At 38.5% G+C, this 12539-nt stretch overlaps 1 protein-coding gene across 1 annotated transcript in view; it reads left to right on the top strand.

Moving 5' to 3' along the window:
• Positions 1–12327, top strand: part of GPC4 (glypican 4) — a 101902-nt gene extending 89575 nt beyond the window's left edge. The window contains exons 4-9 of the mRNA XM_011383865.2: positions 4590–4755; positions 9409–9539; positions 9624–9770; positions 10599–10735; positions 11420–11595; positions 11686–12327. Of these exons, the coding sequence (XP_011382167.1) occupies positions 4590–4755; positions 9409–9539; positions 9624–9770; positions 10599–10735; positions 11420–11595; positions 11686–11885 (957 nt within the window). The 3' untranslated portion in view covers positions 11886–12327. The remainder of the gene's footprint in view (positions 1–4589; positions 4756–9408; positions 9540–9623; positions 9771–10598; positions 10736–11419; positions 11596–11685) is intronic.
• The last annotated feature ends 212 nt before the right edge of the window (positions 12328–12539 follow it).

Below are 12539 nucleotides of genomic sequence, written 5' to 3' on the forward strand. Positions count from 1 at the left end.
ATAGTCTATTATTGAAAAGAAGCCATTCAGATAACCATCAAGGGAGTCCAGTGTACCTGTCCTAGAACCAAACTGCTAGGGTTCAAATCATGACCATTTATTGGAAAATTTTGTGTGAGTCCCTTAATCTCTTTGGATCTCTGCTTCCTCATCTGTGAAATTAAATTGTAATATCTCATACAATTATTCTGAGGTTTAAATTAGTTAATTCAGTAGTTAATACAGATAAAGCACTTAGAGCAGAGCCTGGCACATAGTAAGTACTCTGCAAGTATATCATATAAATCAAGAAAATCCAATAAAAGCTATCAGTACACAAGTTATTCTGACAAAGAATATTTTCTTTTTTAATCTTGACATTAAGATTTTTATGATCATGAAACCATAGAAATTAAATAAGCATTTCCTCTCTGAGACCATTAATTCATTCTTTGTGTTGGTGGTTCAAAGGGGGAAGGGACGAGTGTGCAGTTTTCCATTCCGTGTTTTTTTCTAAATATCATTTTGAGAAACTAATCTCTATGAGAGATCTGAAAAATGTGACTTTTATAAAAGCAGTCAAAACCCTACCTGACTGCTACCTGACTCCTACCCCAGCTCCAAGGATTCTGGAAGTCACTGACATCTGGGCGCAGTAGACCCTCTGAACAAAGGGAAAATATGTCAAATATTAGTAAAGAGCTGTAACCTTAAGGAACAATCAGATTGATCATTTTCAGTGGTATGCCATACCATAGAGAATCAATATGTAACTGAGGATCAAAGGAAAGCCTTGGAGTATGGTTACCCCTTGGTTAATCCCCATGTAACATGCATGACCTTACCACTTGGTCTTGGGTCTTCTGGAGTAAAACTTCTTCTGTAAATAAGTTTTTTGAGAACTCAGGAGAAGTAATTTATTTTTAGTATTACAAGGAAGTAGAATGTGAATGAACTTGAATTTCTATTAAAAATTAATAAATTCTCAGAACAAGATATGACTGAGTCCACTATTATATTTGCTGATGGGTGAAAGGTTTGCCTGTGGTATAGTGGAGAGACCACTGAGAGCTTGTGAAGGGGCACCCATCAGGGCCTGGTATATCATGATATGACAGCAAGAGCCACCACTGGATCAAGGAGATCCTAGACTTACCAGAAACTCCACAAGAGAAATTAAAGTGCCATACACTGTTTGGATTTTTCTTCCTTGTGGCAGTGGTATCCTTTTCGCTCTTTTACCAACCTACATCGCTTCTTAACAAGAAGCCCTCAAAGATTCCAAGAGAGAGGCAGCCGTTTTGTTTCTCCGCTGGGGTAGTCCATAGGCAGAAGGTAGAGCTGTTCCTTGGTACTCTGGGTTCACCATCCAGAGCTTGGGCAGGTCAGCAACCCTGGAGACCCAAGGCCTGTGGTGTGGTCACATTATTTTCAGTTTCTCTGGAGAAGTGAGCATTGTAGGGGACCCTTGTTTCTTTACGTCTTGTGACTATTTTAAAACTCTATGCTAGGGCCTCATCCAACACAAGGGGTTTATTTCCCAGGTTCTGAATTCCCTTCATGTAAAGTACTGCATGGTGGTCTGATTAGTGCTTATGAGATGAAAGACAGATTGTCTCCAACTTTGGTATTTAATATGTCTTTTCTCGTCCCAGTTTTCTTATATCTTCCCCATCTCTCTCCTCAGTTCTGGTATTATTTAATGTTTCCATAGCATGTTAGAGCTGAGTTCCTTGTGATCATTTTCAGTAGTTATACAAGAAATCATGTGCAGAGCATGAGCCAGTACTTAGCCAAAGCATGAAATGGAAAAACACTGCCAAATCCAGCTTCATAACCTTCTTTTAATAAAACTCTACTGTGTCATTTAGTTTCGTCTGTTTTTAAAACTTGAGCCTCCATCAACCTATTTTAGGAGAGGGTACTACAAGGTCCACTGCATAAGTGATTTAGACTTATAATTGAACTAAAAATACAATGGACCACTTCCTAGAGTTAAAAAAGAAAAAGAATGGGAAAAGACTTATTTGAATAAAAAATGTTTCTTGAATATAACAATCGAGTTTTAAATTTTTGCTTATTTTCTAAAGGTCTATAGCATTTTGGAATTTCTTTGTGTTTTCCAGAGCAGATTCCATATTATAAAAGAGAAATTTCTACTTGCATTGTTACCTAATCACAAATGCATTCCAGAATAATCCCTGGCACATAGTAGGTGCTCCATAACTATTCCTCGACACTTTAGTATTCTACATTTCTTCTTTCTAGAGTATTGTTTCCTCTTAAGCATAATATTCAACAAATTCCATGTGCTATTCTATGATATTTCATAGGCATTTATATAATAACTCTTTACCTCTCTAAAATTCAGCCATTTAGCTCTCTCACCAATGTGGAACCTAACTGAAAATAAAGAAGAAAACAACTGATACCTACTATTACAATTTAATAGATTCTGTTTAAGAAGGCAGTGAAACACGATATATCTGGGAAATAAGGTGCAGTGCTAGAGTCAAATGTATCAGGGTGACTGTCAGCAAGTTGATTCATTTCTTTGGCTTTGGTCTTCTTATCTTTTTAAAATTTTATTTAGTTTTTTTTTTTCATCGAAGAAAACATTTGTTATAGAACAAAATATAGAATTTTAATACATTTTTAAGATGAAAGAGAAAACTTCAACAAAATCTCAAATTTGAAGTAGGCTTATTCTGATTGTGCCCCATATATCTTTTTTTTTTTTTGCAAAGCTACAAGGAGGTTTTCTTATCTTTTAAATGTGAAAACTGTACTCAGTGATCTCAAGTCCCCGTCTAAGACTTCTCTGATCCTATGATTTTCCAGCTGCTTCCTCTTTCCAGGCCTTTTTGTTTATCTGTAAAATGAGAAGGTAGAAAAGTGTCAACATCCTAATTATATGTGACTTATTTAAAGGAATAAACTTTTAGCTATTCAGAAAACCTAGCTGTCCAGAATGGCCATTCCTCCAGGGTGTTGTTTAGTCAAGGTTTTAATGTACATTAATACATGGTCAAAAGGACTGATTTAGTACCTGGGATTGGTTAAAACTGTGGAAAAGTCCTAATTCTTCATAGGAAAATTGACCTTATATAATTGCCATCTTGTTGTTGGATGTTTTCTCTCGCTGCTTTTAGGCTAGAGTTCTGTTTGAGATAAGAGGGTGTGTGTGTTCGCGTGCATCACATAGGAGCCTAACAGGGTTAAGTTTTTCCCCTAACAGTACTAATCACTCCCCGCCCCAGGTTTCTGTTCCACAGGGAACTGTTGATAAGTGGTATCCAACTGTTGGACTGCCCTGCATCCCAACATCTGTTCACTGTGTTGGTATCTGCTTTCAAAAGTCTATGTTTGTAGAGCTGGTTGGTACTGATAGAGAGGAATGTCCTAATCCTCTGATACTGGGCTCCAAAAGAGGCAAGTGGGGCAGAGAATGAGAAGGCAGGAACTTTTGGTTAACTGCTAATGTGTGATACCTAGCCATAATCCTTTCTAAGCATTGATGAAAATAAGTGACAGGATGGGATCAGCTCTTCTATGCCCAAGATAATTTCACCTTTTGGAAGTAGGAAGATGAAACTAAGTCTCATTTCTCTGCAGAGGACAGGCAGCCCAATCTGGTTGCCTTACGAACTTTTAGTAGCCCCCAGTGACCTGCTATGTGGTGTCTTGGTTTCTTTCTGATGTTGAAGCCCCTTTGAATTCTAGCCATACACACAACTCCTTCCTATGCATCCAGCCTTATTTCCCACAATTCTTCAACCGCATTCTAAGATTCTCCGATGTGCTCTGTACGTTCTCTTACAGCTTTTGTTCATTTCATTTTTCCTAACTGAATGTTCCCCTTCTATTTGACTACTTAAATCCAAACCCTTCTTCAAAATTTAACTGAAGTCCACCTCTTTCATCAAGTGTTCCCTAAGGACTCCAAGCCTTGGAATTTCTTCAGATAACCCCAAGTTTAAATTTACTCATATTCTTCCCTGTAGAATACATTGTTTTTGCATTCTGCACAGCTATAGGCACAGAATAGAGTACACACTGGGTACCCTTCTAAAACTCGATCAGGGGGTTAAGTTACAAACATAGTCTTGTAGCCGGTGTGTTTATAAAGAAAGATGTGCTCATGTTCCAGACTGGCAAGGCAAACACAGTGATGGTAGAGGCCATAGCAGGTCATGCACCGTGGGCTGGTAAAGGTAGACTCTACTACTGTATTTCATGGCTGATCCTGGAAAGTTATTTGTAAAAAGACTTTGAAATAATTGAAGCATTTAATGTGAGTGAGTGTGTATGTGAGAAAGAGACCGAGATTGAGAGACAGACAGGGAGGAGGAATGGGAGGTACATGGAGCTTGGTTATTTAAGGTAATGCAATGTATATCCCTGCCCTCTCCCTTTTTCCCAGCACATACCTTCCTTTTATCTAATCTTGCTCTAGTCCACCTCTTCAGGAAGCAGGCCAGGCCTGCTAAATGGGATCCATCACAACTGATTCTTAAATCCATGGCCAAGCCTTTAAAGTCAACTTGATGGACTTGCAATTTCTGTGTCTGTCTTTGCCCCACCATTGTCTCTTTCTTCTCCCAAATTAGGTAAATCCCACAGCCCAGTGTACCCACGCCCTGTTGAAGATGATCTACTGCTCGCACTGCCAGGGTCTAGTGACTGTGAAGCCATGTTACAACTACTGCTCTAACATCATGCGAGGCTGTTTGGCCAACCAAGGAGATCTTGATTTTGAGTGGAACAATTTCATAGGTGAGCAAGTGATTAATGTATTTGTGTTACTGGAAATAACTCAGCTCCTGACCACAGAGAATATTGTCAGCTATGAAGTTTCTTTGCATTATTTAATGTTTGCCAGAGTTTGAACTGTACTCAAAGTTCATACCATTCTACAAATTAATGTTCTCTCGAACTAATGATGGCATTTCTAAAGACATTAGACACAGTGAATACCAAGTTTAATAACAAGAAAGTGACTTGTGACATTTTCTCCCCAAAGGTCAGTTTTAGTTATATATCATAGGCTTGTATCCATGTAAATGCTGGCATACAGTTATTACTGCACTGCGAAAGTGGCTTTTAAAATGTTATATCTGTTATATTGCAACCAAATCTTCTGTAAACCGTCTGGGTACTCATTGGAAATTTGCATCAGGTGAAATCTGATTGTGGAAATTTAGGGATTCTGTTTCTATAATGAACTGCTCTGAGGGGAATGGAAAAACTTTTGCCCTGATAGTTTTAAAGGTAAATATTCTCACATATACCTAAAACCTATAAAACCATTAATGGAACCAGGCATCAATATTAAGTAAAGTGGCCAGTTTCTGAGAGGGTTAATTATGATTTCTGGGGAAAGACAAATTAAGAATAATTTAAATGTCCAGTCATCAACTCCCTCGATGCCTACTTAATGTATATGTTCTGAAACAACAGTGTTGAACCTCCGAATGCTGAGTGCTAGTGGGGCCAAGCACACATACTAATACCTCACAAAAACAAACTCAGATTTGATCATCCCCAGTCATATTTGCATAATTTGAGAATTTGTGTGTCTTTATAAGGACTTATTTTCACATCATGGGAATATGTAGGCAATTTGCTGGCTTTCAGGGGGCGGGATTGGTGATAGGGATTGCTTTTTAGTCTGCATGAGAGCTAATTACCATATTAACTCTTTTTGAAAGTGCATCAATAAATTGGCTCCAACAGATTCTTGAGAACACTGACACAGGAAAAAAGAAGATGTGAATATTAAGCACTTCGGCACAATTGTAGCCTAAATAGCTCAAAGCTAGAAGACCTGAAAAAATCTTCTACACACAGAAAAGCAGAATCCCATGAAAGGGAAGGCGTAAGATCAGCAAAGACATACACGCACAAATGGCACATCATGCCCAGAATGAAGCCATGGGAGAGATTGTTGCTTTAGAATATTTCCCATGAAAATAAAAGCCCATGACATTTGCAGATCTAAAGTTGATGTTTTTCTTTCTCTCTTTTTAAATCACACCCTCACCCCAACACACAAATGTCAAGTTTGTAATTCACTTTTCTTTTTAAAAAAGTTGGTTAGCCTTTTCACTTTCTCCTGTAACATCTAACACACTAGTTCTCTGGGTAAAGGAGTGGAATTTGCCACACGATACAAAGAATGTATTGTGACAGCGATCTAGTTTTCCTTACTTTTCTACATATGCATCAGTAATAACGGACAGAAGGATCTTGACCCTTGCACTATTCTATTATTCTAATGTTATGGCTGAAACTATAACTTATCCTGTATTAAAATACGAATTCTTCTACATATTTTTCCAAGAGTTTGCAGGTCCATATCAAATCAAAACCATACTCTATCAACCAGGTACCCTAAAACAAGAAGGACTTAAGTTGTTGGTCTTATTGGTGTTTTAAAAATGACATATCTTTCAAGAAACAAAATTAAAACCTAGTGGAAATTGATAGGATTTTAAAATCAATTTTCCTCAGTTATTTTTAAATAATTTTTTTTGGAGGGTGAGGTGTATAATTGTATCTAAACTTCATTTTTTTAATGGGTATTTTATTTTATTTTTTTATTTTTAATAAACTGATATAAAAGGCCAGGGATAGTAGACATTGTTAATCTCCAGTGCTTTTTCATGAAATTTCAAAAGGGTTTAATTAATTTGCTCTGGTTGCAGAATTCAGTCCCAATTTACATGCCTCTGCTATAAGTTCTTTTTTTTATTTTTTTTTCTTTGCAAGGAATTTTTCTTTCCTCTTTAAATGATTGCAGTTAATGATCAAGGGCTTTCTCCCCTACTTCTTTAAATCAGATCTTGGGGTTAAGTGGGGAAACTGCCAGTTGGGTCATGAAGCTTAAAATGGGGGTTTCTGATTGTTGGCCACATAGTACCTAGTGAGAAAGGGGCACTTTGTTGTTTGGGAGCGGGGAGCAACTCAATGCCAGTATCCTGAGCACTGAAATCGTCTAGTTGGACTAGACCCTTCAAAGAGACTAAGGATTTTTCCAAACCTGCCTTCTAGCTGCCATGTCCTCCCTTTCCTCTCTTTAACTGCATCTATTAAAGTATTGTCAGCCTTTATCAAGATAGATCCAAATATTTGAAACGCCTTGGACTTGGTTTTGTTAAAAAAAAAAAAAGGCTGGTAATAATGAAACTTTCAGTCTGAAAAATGAAACAAATACTGCCCCCATACGTACCCCCACCACCAAAAATGTCAATTTCTGGAGAGTCCCTAAACTATGCTTAGGTGCTCCTGTTCTTTATCACATACTGTGGTAGTATTAACATTGTTTGACTCTTAGCCAACTTTATTGTCACATGTTGCTGCCAATGGGAATTTAGTATTGGTGTATTGGGATTGCTGGTGGGGCACCAGCCAGTTCCTGGCAGGAGGCAGACAGTCAAAATCCTGTAAACAAGAGACCTGCAACCTAGATCAGCCAGAGGAAAACCAAAACTTCACACCAACCATCTTTGGATTTCACTAGGCGCTTCTAATCAAGGCTGGCTGCTGCAAGGAAGAGCCCAGTTGATAGCCAATCATGACTTCCCCTAGGGGTTAGGAGTAGCTTTGGCTCCTGGGCTGCAGGCCATAGGCCGAATGTGCCCTCATTCACATTCTTCAGCTGCGCAACACACAACGCCATGGCACCGGCCCCAACAAAAGCCAGGCTTCACTTTCTATTCCCAGGCCCTTGTGTATGGCCGGGCCGGCTCAGAGTTTACAAAGACGCCAAAGAGCCAGAAGAATTGGGGTTTATGTTTCCTTTCACTCTTTCACAAACACATTAGTGATCTGGCCTTTCCTCACCACTAGGAGAATAAGTAAGTTACAAAATGTGCTGTTTTCTCTTGTTTAAATTCTGCATTTTGGATGTTTATTATCTGTCTATTCATAATATTTTTATTTGGAGCAACGGCTGACTTCTCAGCAACGAAGGAATGTCCTTTCTGTACATGACAGCTCTGCTGCTTTGACAATGATGAACACATTTAAGTTGTGCTCCACTTGTTTACAAAAGTCTCCTTTTGCTAGCACATCAAAAGCATTTTTTTCTCTCCTCAAGTACAATGGTATATTCATGCTGGCAGCCTTTACTTAGAGGTTGGAAGCGTCAGTCACTTTATTGGTGCATACCACGATGCAATCTGAAACTTCATTTGTTATTACTTTAAAAAAATTGCATTTCATGGAAATCTATTTGTGGTTTGTGACACTGGAATTGTAGTTTAGAGAAATGACCCTGTGCTTTAAAATGCTATGTTGCATTTGTTCTAGGTTGAACATGAAAGGTTGATGACCAAATTTGGTTTCATTGATATGCTGATGCCGAAACTCCTTTTCACTAGAAAGCTTAGGTAGAAAGAAGTTCAGCTGTGGTCTGCAGTGCTCTTTGAGAAAAGACACACAATCTTCTGAAAACTAGTTCTTCTAGCAGCCTTGGGCTACCTGAAGGGTGTGGACAATGTGAACCTAACTGTCCTTTTCCTGCCTTGCTTTAAGCACTAGAGTGTAAAGGGTAGAGAACATGATTACATTTACAATTTCTTCTAATATTGTCCAATAAGTATCAGGCAAAAATACTAAATCTCATAATTACAACAGATATGCCTGGAAAGGAAACTTTAAGAGATTCATTGTGTGCTAGAAATTTCTAGACTCTGCCAACATAAAAGTGACTTGCAGAGTAATCAGTGAAGACACGCTATTGAGTACATGGTTTGTGTATACTGTGTTGTGTTGTATTTTCACTTAAATAAAAAGAGGTACATCTTTTGCTTTAAAGTAAATCATGGCCCTTCTACGTGAAATGAGAATTTTTCTTATTCCAAAAATTACATTTTTCAAAAGGTCATTATTTGAAGTCATTAAAATTCATAGGAATACTTTGTATTTTCTAACTGCGAAAGATCTAGAAGAGTTTCATTTAAAAAATTAAAGAATTGGTATGCCAGGATTTTAACTGACGTATATTTTGACTCTTGTAAATGGAACCCGAAACGAAAAGATCCTAGGAAGTCTGAAGGAACTGGCATGTTATTCTGCCTCCAGCCTTGGGTTTGTCAGCTGGGAGCTAGCTCAGAGTCTTAACAGTGACAGCCACAGACACACAAAGGAATAACCAGTATAATAGAAGATTCCTGATTGGGTTACCTTGCTGTGGAATGAAGCATTCATCTGGCTACTTCACACTTTAAAGAGCTAGCGATACACAATGACTTAATGTAATTTGGTGTAATAGAAATAGATATAAAAACCATGAATTGATTATGATGTGTGCCTTCCCCTCTACACCCACAGGAAACAAAGACAGTAAAATAATCAGACTGATTACCCAAGGCTGAACTAATGATTTACTTTTTATGCTGTGTTCTTTTCCAAACCTCATGTTAGATGCTATGCTGATGGTGGTAGAGAGGCTAGAGGGCCCTTTCAACATTGAATCGGTCATGGATCCCATCGACGTGAAGATTTCTGATGCTATTATGAACATGCAGGACAATAGTGTGCAAGTGTCTCAGAAGGTAAACTACTGGGAAGGAGAGCTGGAGGCACCCTCCAGCTTGTGTTATGACTTCCCTAATATGATCACACTTGCTCCCATGCAGGTTTTCCAGGGATGTGGACCCCCCAAACCCTTGCCAGCTGAACGAATTTCCCGGTCCATCTCTGAAAGTGCCTTCAGTGCTCGCTTCAGACCAGATCACCTAGAGGAACGCCCAACCACAGCAGCTGGCACTAGTTTGGACCGACTGGTGAGCAGTTTGGCAGGAATGGTCATGTTTAATAACAAAGTACTGAAAACATTTGCTCAAAATGCATTTTTAGCTTACAAGTGTATCAAGTGAACCGTTTCTAGCAAATTGCATATGAGGATCAGTAGATCTGCCTCTCATTTTCTAGCTCAGAAAGTTCATATGTAGTCTAGGAAATGTGATGCAATGTCTTATCTCAAAACCTCCCTGTTGTTTCACCATGTATTTACTAAGCATCTACTATGAGCCCACCATTGTGCTAGTTACTGGGCAGCTCAGAGGAATAAGATGGGACTTTGCTCTCATAAAGCCCCAACAGAGAGGGAAGTGCAGATATTCGAGCTTACCAACTAAGGTGATATATAGTAAATGGTAGGGTAGGAGAAGGATGGGAAAATGTAAGCAAACTGCTTTATCCATAGCAACATGCTCCAAATACAATAGTAGGAGAGAACATAAAGGAGGGCAAGGAGCACAAATTTCACAGAGTGGACAATATATAAGCTTGATCCTGACTATAAAAGGCTTGCAAGAAGAGACTGTGTCTTATTTGTATTTACAGGGCACAGAACTTGGTGGGCCTCAGATGTTAGTTACAATGGAGAGGTAGAGTGAACAGTGGACCTAGGCAACTCCTTTAGAATATTTCAACTCTTAATTCATTTGAGTGATTTTGTACTTCTAAGTATAAATTTGATCTTCATTTTCCTCTAGTGACTAAAGTAAAAATGAATTCCATATCACTCTGGAGATACTTTAAAAATGATCAAAACGTAAAATAGTTTTGTGCTGTTTTCTAGAGGTCTCTATTTTTTACTTCTTAATTAGGTTACTGATGTCAAGGAGAAACTGAAACAGGCCAAGAAGTTCTGGTCTTCTCTTCCTAGCAATGTTTGCAATGATGAGAGGATGGCTGCAGGAAATGGTAATGAGGACGACTGTTGGAATGGAAAAGGCAAAAGCAGGTTAGCCTCCATTGCATGGATTTGTAATCTCTCCCTTCCTAGATGCCTGGGTAACCTTCAGAGAAGGTTTTCTCAGTTGTCAAATCTAGAGAGGTATCATGAAGCAATTCACAGTAGGTATCAACAGCATGGAAGGCTTCTAGACATTCTTAGGAATGGTCTTTGCCATAGAAGTATTGGGAAAGCACCCAGCTAATTGTACTGGGGCAAAAGTTTGTGATAGTAGTCATATTCTGGTATTATGGCTCCAACCAGGGATCAAGCTGTTTCAGTAGTGTCACTTGAAAAATTTTTAATACCTGTGGTTCTTTGCCCAGTGGCCTGGCCTTATAAAGCACCATATCTCAAAAGCCCCAACAGAGAGGGAAGTGCATCATTGTCTTATTTGATGATATCCTGTGTTCCTCCCGTACCGTACACACTCAATAACTTAAATACCCACTCTATCTCAACACTTTACTCTGACCCACCAACCTCTGCAAAAGGGTAGCTTTCAAAAAGGTCATGGTCAAATTGGAGAAATAATATGTACCCAGGAAAAGGAGAAATTCGTGTTCATTAGAAATGGAAGAATGTCCAGTTAATTGCACTCAATGGAAATACTAAAATCTAGGTAGCAATCTTTCAACTTCTGTAACTTTTGATTTTTACTGATCATCTCAATGGGGTCATTTCTCATTTCAGGTACCTGTTTGCAGTGACAGGAAATGGATTAGCCAACCAGGTCAGTAATCCAGAGGTTCAGGTTGACACCAGCAAACCTGACATACTGATCCTTCGTCAAATCATGGCTCTTCGGGTTATGACCAGTAAAATGAAGAATGCTTACAATGGGAATGATGTGGACTTCTTTGATATCAGTAAGCATTTGTGGTTCTAAGGTACAAATTGTTCTTGTATGCCTCGTGATGAGAACAAAAGGAATGAAATTCCTGGTTTTTTTTTAATAGATGATGAAAACAGTGGAGAAGGAAGTGGAAGTGGATGTGAATATCAGCAGTGCCCTTCGGAGCTTGAGTATAACGCAACTGACCACTCTGGGAAGAGTGGTGATAAAGCCAGCTACGCTGATACCTGTGTTAGGGCACAGCCCTACCTCCTCACTGTTTTCTGCATCTTGTTCCTGGTTATGCAGAGAGAGTGGAGATAATTCTCAATCTTAGAGAAAAAAATGTTCATCATCAAAAAAGTTAAAAGGCACCGGTTATCACTTTTACACCATCTTAGTGACTTTGCTTTTCAAATGAATGGACAACGATGTACAGTTTTTACTGTGTGGCCACTGGTTTAAGAACTGCTGACCTTTTTTTTTTTTTCCTTCAGTTTTGCAGGAAAAGGGGACTTGTATGTTAAGTCAGTTTTTGGTTCCCCAGAATCATGATAAATGTGGCTAGCAGTGTAGGTACAGAACTGTAGTTAGTTGTGCATTTGTGATTTTATCACACTTGTTTGTTTGTTTTTTTTTGTTTTTGTTTTTGTTTGTGGGTTTTTTCTTCAATTATGATCTCACCTTGTTTCTTACAAGAAAACCAGGGTCCTTTCTTGGCATGTAACATGTACGTATTTCTGAAATATTAAATAGCTGTACAGAAGCAGGTTTTATTTATCATGTTATCTTATTAAAAGAAAAAGCCCAACAAGCAGTAAAATTTCCATTTATTCCTGTTTTAGTTGCCTTTTCTGGAGAGAAGAGGAGATGATTCTGTTTTTTTATTGTTAAGTTAGGCCAGAATGTGAAGGCATAAGGAGGCTTATAAGCCACTTGTCAGGTGTATTCAAGCATCAATACAAAAAGAATGTTATA

Source organism: Pteropus vampyrus, unplaced genomic scaffold (genome assembly GCF_000151845.1).
Source record: "Pteropus vampyrus isolate Shadow unplaced genomic scaffold, Pvam_2.0 Scaffold548, whole genome shotgun sequence".
Lineage (NCBI taxonomy): Eukaryota > Metazoa > Chordata > Mammalia > Chiroptera > Pteropodidae > Pteropus > Pteropus vampyrus.